General features: G+C 34.8%; 2 protein-coding genes across 4 annotated transcripts; one reads left to right on the plus strand and one right to left on the minus strand.

Annotated features, from left to right (window-relative positions):
* Positions 1-1,601: 1,601 nt before the first annotated feature.
* On the plus strand, positions 1,602-8,885 carry LOC140966155 (uncharacterized). 3 transcript variants are annotated; one of them, XM_073426526.1, is made up of 4 exons: positions 1,604-2,022; positions 5,426-5,590; positions 6,150-6,297; positions 8,809-8,885. In XM_073426526.1, exons 1-3 carry the CDS (start codon positions 1,723-1,725, stop codon positions 6,249-6,251), a joined length of 567 nt encoding a protein of 188 aa, XP_073282627.1. In that variant the 5' UTR covers positions 1,604-1,722; the 3' UTR covers positions 6,252-6,297; positions 8,809-8,885. The 3 variants fall into 3 exon arrangements, with proteins under 3 accessions (XP_073282619.1, XP_073282627.1, XP_073282623.1); XM_073426518.1 differs by lacking the exon at positions 8,809-8,885 and having other exon boundaries at positions 1,602-2,022; positions 5,426-5,649; positions 6,150-6,245; XM_073426522.1 differs by lacking the exon at positions 8,809-8,885 and having other exon boundaries at positions 6,150-6,485.
* LOC140966147 (probable F-box protein At3g61730) lies at positions 7,943-11,413 on the minus strand. Its single transcript, XM_073426511.1, has 8 exons — positions 11,199-11,413; positions 10,152-10,351; positions 10,024-10,068; positions 9,525-9,689; positions 9,377-9,424; positions 8,882-9,052; positions 8,507-8,614; positions 7,943-8,214 (listed from the first exon to the last, which is right to left on the minus strand). The coding sequence occupies exons 1-8, from the start codon at positions 11,288-11,290 to the stop codon at positions 8,132-8,134; spliced, it is 912 nt and encodes a 303-aa protein (XP_073282612.1). The 5' UTR covers positions 11,291-11,413; the 3' UTR covers positions 7,943-8,131.

The raw sequence follows: 11,413 nt of genomic DNA on the forward strand, positions 1-11,413 counted from the left end.
GCTCTTGCTCCTGCTCAATCTCCTGCCCCCCTCCCCCCGGGTGGTGTAGCTTGATGAGAAGTTTCTCTCCCGACCATCGCCTTATATACTGCTTCAACTATAAGTCTAGCCAATTCTTCCTGGGATAAAGTAATAAGATTGGGTCTCCTGGGAAGAACACCGCCTTTTTCAGAAGTATGCGCACCACCTCCAGGAACCCGGGAATTGTCTTGGTTAGTTCTTCTAGTATGAGCCATATCAACGCCTTAGTCTCAAGTTCCCAAAGACGGCGCCAATGATGTTATCCAAGTGAATCGGGTACAGCTTGTGTGGGCAATCCACTGGATAATGAAGGTAATTTAGTGTTTAGGAAATTTGAGTGAAGATAATGGCTTCAATAACACCTGCAAACAAGAAAGAAACTCGTGAATGGGCGCCGGAGGGGTGCCCGACGTAGCCACTCCGATGCTAAAGTCAGCAGGTTTTTAGAGGAAGAACACAAGCAATATATGTGAGGATATACGTGTGCTTGAGAGTAAAAAATTTCAGAATCCATAATTGACATTAATACCTGCTATTTATAGGAAGGAAAATCTAGGATTACCTCGATTTGCGTGCATACCTACCACTTATAGTCTTTGATGTTGACGTCTTATCAAGCCACCCTACCTCTGATGACTTCTAGGACACTCCAAATCCATGTTGCTCTGACAAATTAGACAGCCCGTATCAATCACACTCGAGTGTGGTGCGATTCTCGAGGTAGCTCGATTGCTTGTACGAGGGCCCGGGCTCTTGACTGCCGGAAAAAGAAGTAATGCCCGACTAATGCAGAAAGTACCCGGCATATCTGGCTTTGATCTCAGTCATCCAATTATCCTCCCGGGTCATTCGTGACCCTGATCCTTATGGGGGTATCATTACCAATTCTTTGCAATCGTATAATGGAGCACATACGATTTACCTTCAACAAGAATCGATTACGGCTGAATATGGACCGCCATTCTTCTCGACCTCCTAATCACGAGAGCATATCTAAAACTCCAGATCTTACTTGTCGATTCTTTTGTGGGTAAATTTGTAATTTCAATGATATTTTAAGAAGTTGATTGTGAATTCGCCTAAAAGAAAGAGGTGTCTTTTCAACTAAGTCGGGTTTTTTTTTTTTATCAAGCTTCATGATTAATTGGACCAATAAAAAATGAGACAAACATGGGTTTAACAATTTATCTTTCACTTATACCTCACACCAAACATACTCTCAATATACAATATTTATCCACAACTTTAACTATACTTATCATTTTTACTAAATTTCCTTAATTATACCATCCGATAAAGAAAACAGTGCCTATAGCTAGCTATAGTGATCATCCAAATATACAATATCCAAAATAGAGATTGAATTTGAAGATGAATTGAAGCAAAAATTCATCCTCTATTTTTATGAACGTATAACGAAATTATCACATCAACATGACATTAAACCAATTTTGTCATGACATTAAACATATATTCTTAATAAGGAAAACAAAAGTGGTTCCCTCCAAAACTAAGCCAGCCAAATCAGTCCATCTTACCACGTAAAATTGATGAGCTGACCAGTTAAAATCGCAGTCTGCCCACAGCACCAGTTGACCCTTAAGATACTCTAAACAATGCTTAAATCCCCCCGAAACCCAAAATCCCAAGTATCCGAGACCCTACTCCCTCGTTCAGAACCCTGTCCTTTTCTCTTCTTCCATGGATTTGAGCAACGGTATAGAGAAAATTCTATGGACTGAAGAACAAATCTTGGAACGGGTCTCCGAATTGGGTTCTGAATTGACCCGGGACTTCAAATCCCGGGCTATTACTCCAGTGGTTGTTGGAGTTGCCACCGGCGCATTTATGTTCCTCGCGGACCTCGTGAGGAAAATCCAGCTGCCCATGACTGTGGACTTCATACGGGTCGAGTCTTACGGATCAGGCACAGTCTCGAACGGCAAACCGAGGATATCCTGCGAGTTGAAAGTCGACGTTCGAGGAAAGCACGTCATTCTGGTGAAATTTTAACCATTTGCTTCATTTGATATTCTGTATGCTCATTAGATTGATTCTGATGTTTTTTTCTTGGAAATTTCTTGCTCACGTAAGAATTTCTTCACCGACTTTACCTAATTGGAATTTCGGAATGTGAAAGAACCTTTATTATTTGCAATTCCAAGAGGCAAATGTTCAAACTTTGCCTTTTGTTTTTTGTAAAAAATGTGACTTTAACCTCATATTGCTAAGTTCAAAACTCAGTGGCCATTCAAGTGGTAGGGCGTAGCCAACCATCTTTTTTATAGTGGTCAAAATTGCTTTCGAATTATATATATAACGATTAAAAAAAAAAGTAGTATATCATAATAAGGATGAAAACGAAAATTATGAAAAATATAAAATAAAAATATAAATAAATTCCACTTAAAATTGCATCATGCAACTCTCCTTGATCAATTTATTCAAAAAACTAACTAATTTAGTCAGAACAAATACTCATTCTTTGAATAAATAAATAATATGAGTTATGATTCATGAATACTTGCAACTTGGGCTTGTTGAATATTTTGAAAAAAATGAACTAAATTTAAAATTTATGGGTCATGACTATCTATATGCGCTAAGTATATTGTGATACACGAATAATTGCAACTTGGGGTTACTGGGTATTTTGACAAAAGTTAAACAAAATTAACTTTATAGGTCATGACTATGTATATGGGCTAATTTTATCTGTTTACACATGTAAGTTACATAGATAAAGTCCTTGAATATATAATAGGTACCATGAGGTCTGCCTCTCAATGTAAGATCATGAAACTCATTAGAAAGCGTACTGTATATTCTAAACTGATTCTTAGTCGATTCAGCCGCCTCAAATAAGGATTAAGGTCGCTCGAGCTTGAAACTAACGTCTGTGATGTAAACGCATGTTTCATTTGTAAGGTCATGGAGATGTCCATTCGTACATATGAATGATCATTTGATGATGTACTGAACAACACTCCTTTGGATTTTCCAAGTTGTTATAACTTATGGAGTGGAAAAGTCCGCGATTATACTTGTACACCATTAGTCCTTTTGACCCTGGACAACGTGTAAGTTCTACGTACTAGCATGCACTTTGATATGTTACCGACTCTATTGAGGGTCATCAGGTTGCAAGGTTGAGTGTAGTTTCGAAATATGTATGAGTCAATGCATTGCAGTCTGAGATTACCCACGAATATAGATATCCTACGTGATCTGATGAGTTAATAGTGCAAGAAATCTCTGGCTAGTTTAAGACATGTAAATTTTGGAAAAAAAGTTTCCTCAGTTGCACATATCATGTCATTATTATTACTCAAAGATACATCACGTCATTATTGAATTCGTTTGCAACTCTCGATTTACCAATAGTTGCAGATTTGATCAGGATATACGAGTTGAAGGGACTGTAATGTACGCTAACCATAACTTGAAGACACTATCAATGATACCTTGAGAATTATGGGGCGGTGTTATTACACGCTCTTACCATGATTCGATAGGTTCAATCAGACTTGAGTTCTGACGTTCTTGATTAAGAGGTTGATGAAAAGAATGAGACTAATTAGGGTAAGCCTGAATAGGAACAAATGTTGTTTTGAATCACATGAAGTTGTGAACCCACGGTTTGCTGTATCTCTGAACAATTGAAGGTCACACACAAGTTTTGGATTTTGTGTCCACGTTGAGATCATTAAGTTCAAGAGGTTGAATTTGGCGACTGTAGTTTGATGCATATCAAAGAGATTGATTATAAAGGAGTTTTTGATTCCATGTAATAAAAATTGTGGAATTTAGCTTAACCCACGGCTTGCTGTATCTCTCAACCATTGAAGATCACACACAAGTGTTGGATTTTGTGTCCACGTTGAGATAATTAAGTGCAAGAGGTTGAATTTGGCGACTATAGTTTGATGCATATCAAAGATATTGATTATAAAGGAGTTTTTGATTCCATATAATAAAAGTTGTGGAATTTAGCTTAACTGCTATTTAAGTGAGGAGAGTGGAACTGTCTTTTTAGTTAAAGAGTTTACAAAACTGGCAGCTGCCAAAAATGGATCCGTGGAAAATTTTGTACTTCGAATTTTCATTTTTCATTATGTGAACGAGATTTGTACCCTCGATACATCGGCTTTGTCTGATCATCGATTGATAGTAGTGACTACTAAGTACAAAATTCTCATGAAACATTCTAGAATTGTCTAGGATAAATTAATTAGTTAATACTTAATTGAGTAATTAAATAAAAGTTATTTAATTTAAAACATAAATAAATATATATGTATATATATATGTTTATATATATTGTATTATCAAAAGTTGATAATAATTTAATTATGCATGATATTTTCAGGAGTGAAAATACGTACCTGAGAATTTTTAATAATGAAAAACAATATCCTGATAAAATGAGAGTCATGATTAGATCAGGAAGAGACTTTTAATATATGTGTAATCAATAGTTGAATCAAATACATAACTTTTATACACGATTTTTTGTCAACCAAAATTCTCTCTCTCCCCCCTCACAAAAGTCAACTACCTTCCACCACATCACCCTCGTGACGCCCCAAATTTCATTTAGATCTCTAGTGCGATCCATACGAGGAATTTAGTTTCTAATTAGACGATTGAAGAAGAAAAAAGATTCGTTCATAGGTATTTACAACAAGGGCTATCTCATCTTAAAATCCTGAATAGTTGGAGCCGACGTTATATACGCAAAAGTAAATTATTCTAAAACACCCTCTAAATGGTTTAAATCATACAACACTCAAAGAACGTTTTGAACGTAAAAAAAAAAAACATTTAAACTTCCGCTGTCTCTTGGATGCGGGAAAACTGTATTCCAACAATAAGTGAAGGTAACTTGCTCGAACACTAGGAACTAGATACCATGCACGTGGAATTTTGTTATTCATGCTGGTTACCTGCACTTGTACCATTATGTGACACTCTTGTCCATCGAACGAGGCCCCTAGATGTTAGATTCTGTCGAATGCACTCCAGTAGAAGCTACTTTGCATGCTTTCACTTCGAAAAAATGATTAACTTGATGTGATTGATAAAGGACCTTCTTTATTCTTATAAGTAATTACAAACCCCTCCGACAAACATATGTGGGACATGATTCTTAACATTGTGGCTTTGTGTGTGTAGGTGTTGGTACGATGCTTGTCAAATGCAGTAATTTATGAGTGTTGTCTTGGTTTAATGCTGTGTGTAGGTGTTGGTACGATGCTTGTCAAATGCAGTAATTTATGAGTGTTGTCTTGGTTTAATGCCCTGTATGATACTTGTCACAGTACAACTCTCGTTTCACATGTTGAATATGTTTATGTGGCTTAACTGGAAGTTAATTCTGTGCCCATTTTTTGGCACTGTTTAGGTTGAGGATATTGTTGATACTGGGAACACTTTGTCCTGCCTGATTGATTACATGAAGTCTAAAGGTGCATCCTCCGTATCCGTGTGCACTCTCCTTGATAAACCCGCAAGACGAAAGGTTCATTTTGAACTAGTTGGAGAAGGAAAGTATTACTGCGGCTTCAAGGTTCTCCCTCTCTCTCCAAACCATTTTCCATTGATTACTTCACAACTCATTTTAGAGTTGTGAGAATTTCATGCTACTCAGAGGCTCAGCTTCTTTTCTCAAAGAATATAATATGTTATAACAAAGAACATCAGTCCAGCTGATTTGCTTGCTGTCGCATCCTGTTTTCCCTTTTGTGTTGTCCGAATGATTTTTAGTTTTAATTACATTTATTGAGGATTCATGTAAACGGTCAAACTCGTGCTTTTGGAATTTTAATAATTTTCCACTGAACCGATTTGAATTTTTTTTTAATAAAGATGCAACTTTTTTGCCTTACTGATGAAACAAGAAAGAGAAAAAAATCATATATTTGTTGAAAATTTTGTTTACACTGTTGATGATTGATCCGACTAGTTTTTGAGTTTCTTGAATTTTCTGAGTTCCTATTTATATCAAAATGTGTTGACATTGTGGACAACATTGTCAAAGTTTGTCTATGAAGAAATGTTGTGATGTTGATTTCATGAAATTTGAATTTTACATACCGTGTGAATAAACTTTCGATATGTCTTGGCAGTGCCCTGATTATTTTGTGGTGGGCTATGGATTCGACTTTGATGAGCAGTACCGGAACTTGCCGTTTGTCGGTGTCCTGAAGCCTGAAATGTACGAGCCATAATTCTTGCTGATTGCGAAGCCGACAACAACAAATTGCTTCATTACAGGTATAGTTGGAAATTATCAAGTCTTGTGCCAATTCTTTACTAGCATTGTCAACGACCTAATTATCTAGTGCAAGGCACACCATGAATGAAAATATTCTTAAATTCATATACGATTATTCATAGGAGTAAGTTCCACTCTTCAACTAGATTATGTCGTCTCTCTCGATTAAATTCGTTGGTCCCGTCTCCAGTCGGATGGGATGTATTCGATAAACACCTTTCGATTTTTTGACATCAGGTAGGAAGATGTCTGTCTTTGAAAAGAAAATACATTATGTACTTTACTTTGTCTACCGAGTGAATGATGGGTTTGTGGATCAGAGAGCTATGTTGCTTGGGGTATTCACTTGTTTATTTGCGTTAGAGCTGCTGTTGTTAATATGAGTGATCATCAAATATTTCATCCATACTTTTAAATACTGCTTGGAGTATATGGTAAAATAAGTATAAAGGATACTCTTAATTTGTACTACTCATGAATAAGAGCTCGTGTATGTATTATTTCTTTTATATTTTTTAAATCATGGGTTTTTATTGCAAAATTATAATAAGCCAAAAAATAGTATTTTCGGTCATGTAATTATAAAGGGTTTGTGGTTTTCATCTTATATCTTTTTAAGTTGTAAATCAATCTCTGTACCTTTGCTCTTATAAGCAGCATATTTAATCATATAGTTATTAGCATTACAAAATTATTCTTAAACTTACCTACTTAATAAAATTTCGAATTTAATGCTATATCTATTTTCCAAGTAATAATTTCGGTTCTGTCGAAAAATATATTTATTAATTTGCCATTACTTTTGAAGTGCATTTTTTATTTTTAAATGTAATTTTGACTAACTTGTCCATGATATTTTTATCATTAGAATAAAGAAACGTGTGTTGAATTAAGTGTATCATATACGAAAATGATAGTAAACTTTCTCATTTTAAATATTTCAATGTTCATTTACATATGTTTTATGTTGAAAGATATACAATTTACAATTTTTTTTTCTTTATAACTAGGTCTTCAAAAAAAATCAGAATCGAGTAATTTGTACATGCTTGGATAATAAAATTTTGTAATCAATTAATTAATATACGAAAATTTTTATTAAATTTTGTAGGATATAAAATATCCATAATGTTCTATCAAAAAAATAAATAAATATAATTTTAGATTATTTATTTGTAAAGTATACCAAAGAAAACATTTGCGCATATTTAGAAACATGTATTTGTCATGCGAAAGGCATTTAATCTAATCAATCTATGATACTTAAAGTTGTAGCAAAAACATTTTCGAACGATCATTTTGGTCATACATGAAAGAGACAATACCGTGTTAATTTTATACCACACACATGCTGCTTAAATAGAAATTATTAGTCCTAATAAGATGTTGATAGTTTTAACTTTGAAATTTTAATCCGTATCATAATTAAAATAATGGATATTATTTTTAAATAGTTATAATTTTAATTAACTTATTACCAACATTTAAAGAAATTAAAATACCAATCTCTTGAAAATTTAGGGCTTAATATTATCATGAGATGGGATGATAGAGAGGCATACACCAAACAAAAAATTGGGCAAATCCAGATATTCTGCACTAACGTAAACATATGGACATATTTTAATCTGAAGTACGTACTCCTCTCCTTGCTATATAGTATACATGAGGTATATTATTTACGAAAACATTGCTGAATTTCTTTTAATATTTGAGTATATGTTTGTATTTAATGATAGACATTTTTATTCCTCTGCTACGGATCAATCAGGTAAAAATGTCAAAAATGGATTAAAGTTTCTTACTAGATTTCAGTCAAGATTTAGGCAGGAATTAGAGCAGCTGCTGAGATATACGAATTGAAACAATCTCCCCATTTTTTCCAGCTTTCATAGCATGGTATTTAATCTGAAGTCCTGCTTCGAATTATACTCATCAGTAAGTGAAACTAAAGTAATTCACTTATAACTTGAATTGGCCGAAACCTGTACATATTTAATTCTTGTTTCTCTTTTTTTTTTCCCCCGGATACTGAAACTAAAATATCATTTTTTTTAAAAAAAAAAGCAGATTATTTCAGTTAAAACTTTTGCATTCAAGGGGAAATTTAATGGGATTTTTCAGGAATTGAAAATTTCATAAAAGGTCCGAATGCAATTTGTCTACATAATAGTAATGTTAAGTGGTTAAATTAGATTTCGAGCTTACCATCATTCTGTTGTAAGTTGGTGTTCACTGCCACTGCATGGAGAGTTACCATAGATTTTGGTTGCCAATCCGTGCTTTTTCCCACCCATAACTTACTGTTAAGAATATCTGAAATGAGTTCAGAGTTAGTCCAGTTTTGTCATATCTGCAGTTAAGAATGCTCTTTATTTTCAAATGAAAAAGAAAATTTCTAATTGATGTTTGATTGTTTCAAAATACTGGTTTTCTTATTCAATTGAACTTCTGCTGCATAACTGATTTTGTAAATTTTCGATCATTTTTCATGTGGGGTTTGAATCAAGGGCATGATGCATGATGCTGTTCAAATATATGGAAGAAGGATAGTCAGTTCCAGAGGAATGTTGTCTGACATACCAGAGGTTGATTGATCATTGATGTGCTCAATGTCAAAGATCCCTCCGGAGGCTGCATCAGCTTGTTTGTTTATGTCATGGGATCCAACTAATTCATATTCCCAACTCCCATCTAGATATCCCTCATTCAGGAACAGCTCAATATGTCTTGCATCCAAGACTTGCATAGTTCCTGCATAAAACCGTCACAATTTCTTAATGTCGATGAGTTGATCCATACATCATAATCAACCTTTTTTAATCACAACATGCATCAATTGTAAGCTTCTTCTTCGAGTTTAATGTAATAGAATAAACTAAGATAGTTCTATGGACATATTTCATTCATCTAGGTATCAGAATCAAACTTCAACAGCATTTAGAAATATAAAATTGGGAGTGCTTTCGTAGGACCTGGTTGGTTGTCTTTGTATAATTTTGTAGGTTCCAGAAAAATTAATGAAAATCTGATGATACGCTATTTATAAAGAAAATATTGGTTTAGTTTCCTGCTTACCATCACATGCATCAAGGTCGCAGATAGGGCATCGAACAAGCTGCAAGTCTTCAAACATGATTGCAATTTGAAACTATGGCGGTTAAGTCTTGAAATAATATGAAGCATGGCATAATAATATGGTATATGGGAAACTGCAATTGTTTACCAGCAATCCAGATTCCAGTTTTTATTGAGTTTAATATACAACCACCAGTCACCTGCAACATTTTTTGTGATGTCTCTTCTTTTGGAATTCTTATTGGTCCTGCCAGGTTCTCAGTCAAGAGTACTGCATGTGAATCAATCGAAAATGCTCCAATTCGCATCCAATCTATCCACCCACCAAACAAATTTTTTTAAGAAAACATTAGCTTCAACATGTATTATTGGGCATCGAATTCAAACTAAATGCTATGCAACCATGCCCAATCACTTGAAGAATTTCCGGATTTGTTCTATTCTATATTGGAGATATACTCCCTGCGTAGCCTGCAGACGTATGAATGGGTTCATGTGATTTTTGTGTACGATAACATAAGCTAAACAGAGCTTTCCGTCCCATTTTTTGTAAATCAGCAATCTAATGCAGTAAGTAGAATCAATATTTAGTTGCATGTGTTTTTAAAAAGAAAGAAGTTAAAAATACAACCAGAAATAGCACTTACCGATATGCTTCTCCTGTTGGCAGAACATGTACGAGTGGCTTCCATCTGCAGAGTTTACTCATGAATTCTCTTACTACAAGTATTATATTGTTGAAAAATTTTATGGAAGAGTACAGGATGAAATTTACCAAAAGCTGTAGTGTAAAGTTTGATCCATTTGAAATTGACATTTCTTGGATCAGGCACCTGAAGATCACGCAAACATGCGAATTTCCAGATGCTATCCTCCATCATGGTATGATTGAACCACTTGCAGGTCGCTCCTAGCATTACCAGAGATCTCCCATCCATAAACTTGGCAATTTCGGTCCATATATCCACTTCAAACCTTTTTGCATTAAATCCAAACGTAAACAGATGGAAGTTGCATTAAATTTAAAGGAAATGAACTCTTTCATCAATAGAAAAGAAAATGAAAAAGTTGCCATCATCACAGATCGTCAACGTGACTGAGTAAAAGCAGATCTGAAACTCAGCATCATGGCAATGCTCAACAATGTGAGTCAAATTTCGAAATTACGTGTGCCAATAAATTCTTAAACATGTGATTGAAATCTAATCTAAATCAAAATGATAATAAGCTGATCACCGAAGGATCTGAATAGATTCTAACTCAGCAACTCTTGCACAGGTCACAAGATTCCAATGCAATGCTCAAACAATTTCAGGCAAAAAATCATACTCAAATATCACCTAATGCAAATCTAATCCCATAAACTGAGTAATTTCGTTAAAAAACAGTACGCACAAGGCATTGAATACAAAGGTCAAGCAGATTCACGAACATCTCATCACATAATAGACAAATTCCAATTGGAAGTGAAATGCATGGTTCAGCTGACAACTTATTCGTTCTCCTAAATCATTCTGCATTCATCAATGCTCAAGCTAATAAACATACAAATATGCCAAAAGTGAAAGTGGAATCCTCCTATTCACTGAAACAGAGCCGAGCTTCCACAATCCAAAACAAACTTCGAATTAGCTATGTTTCAAAGCTTAAATTCTTCGCTTCAGTTATATGCATCTAATTCTGTTACAATGCAGCAAGCATAAGCACGCAAATCTTCACATAAATCAAAATCCGAATTGTCCATTTCACAATCGTGTCAAAAATAAACACTGGTTAATCCATATCTGAATCTGAAACACGTAAATGAAGTAAGTATATTAACCAGTTGACGTTCGATTGACGAGAAACGTGGACAGATACCCTGGGAGAGGCGCAACAGCAAATCGATCTTGCTCTTCGCAATCGCTTCCCCATAATTCTCTCTTCAGCTTGAAATACGTGAAAAATTCTCTTTCGAGCGATTATCAGTGTGCGAAGAGAAGAATTGAATTTGGAGCCATTTATATTACCGGGAAGCGAGCCGGTTCAAATTCTATG

Source organism: Primulina huaijiensis, chromosome 2 (assembly GCF_012295235.1).
Source record: "Primulina huaijiensis isolate GDHJ02 chromosome 2, ASM1229523v2, whole genome shotgun sequence".
NCBI classification, from domain to species: Eukaryota; Viridiplantae; Streptophyta; class Magnoliopsida; order Lamiales; family Gesneriaceae; genus Primulina; species Primulina huaijiensis.

What these genes read in the sequence shown, in the direction of transcription:
- LOC140966155 (XM_073426518.1), top strand. Translation starts at nt 1,723, where the DNA reads ATGGATTTGAGCAACGGTATAGAGAAAATTCTATGGACTGAAGAACAA. An exon ending in GAGGAAAGCACGTCATTCTG is followed by an intron (nt 2,023 to 5,425) that starts GTGAAATTTTAA and finishes GGCACTGTTTAG; the next exon opens with GTTGAGGATATTGTTGATAC. An exon ending in TCACAACTCATTTTAGAGTT is followed by an intron (nt 5,650 to 6,149) that starts GTGAGAATTTCA and finishes ATGTCTTGGCAG; the next exon opens with TGCCCTGATTATTTTGTGGT.
- LOC140966147 (XM_073426511.1), bottom strand. Translation starts at nt 11,290, where the DNA reads ATGGGGAAGCGATTGCGAAGAGCAAGATCGATTTGCTGTTGCGCCTCT. An exon ending in AACTGGAATCTGGATTGCTG is followed by an intron (nt 9,425 to 9,524) that starts GTAAACAATTGC and finishes TCATGTTTGAAG; the next exon opens with ACTTGCAGCTTGTTCGATGC. An exon ending in CGACCTTGATGCATGTGATG is followed by an intron (nt 9,053 to 9,376) that starts GTAAGCAGGAAA and finishes GGTTTTATGCAG; the next exon opens with GAACTATGCAAGTCTTGGAT.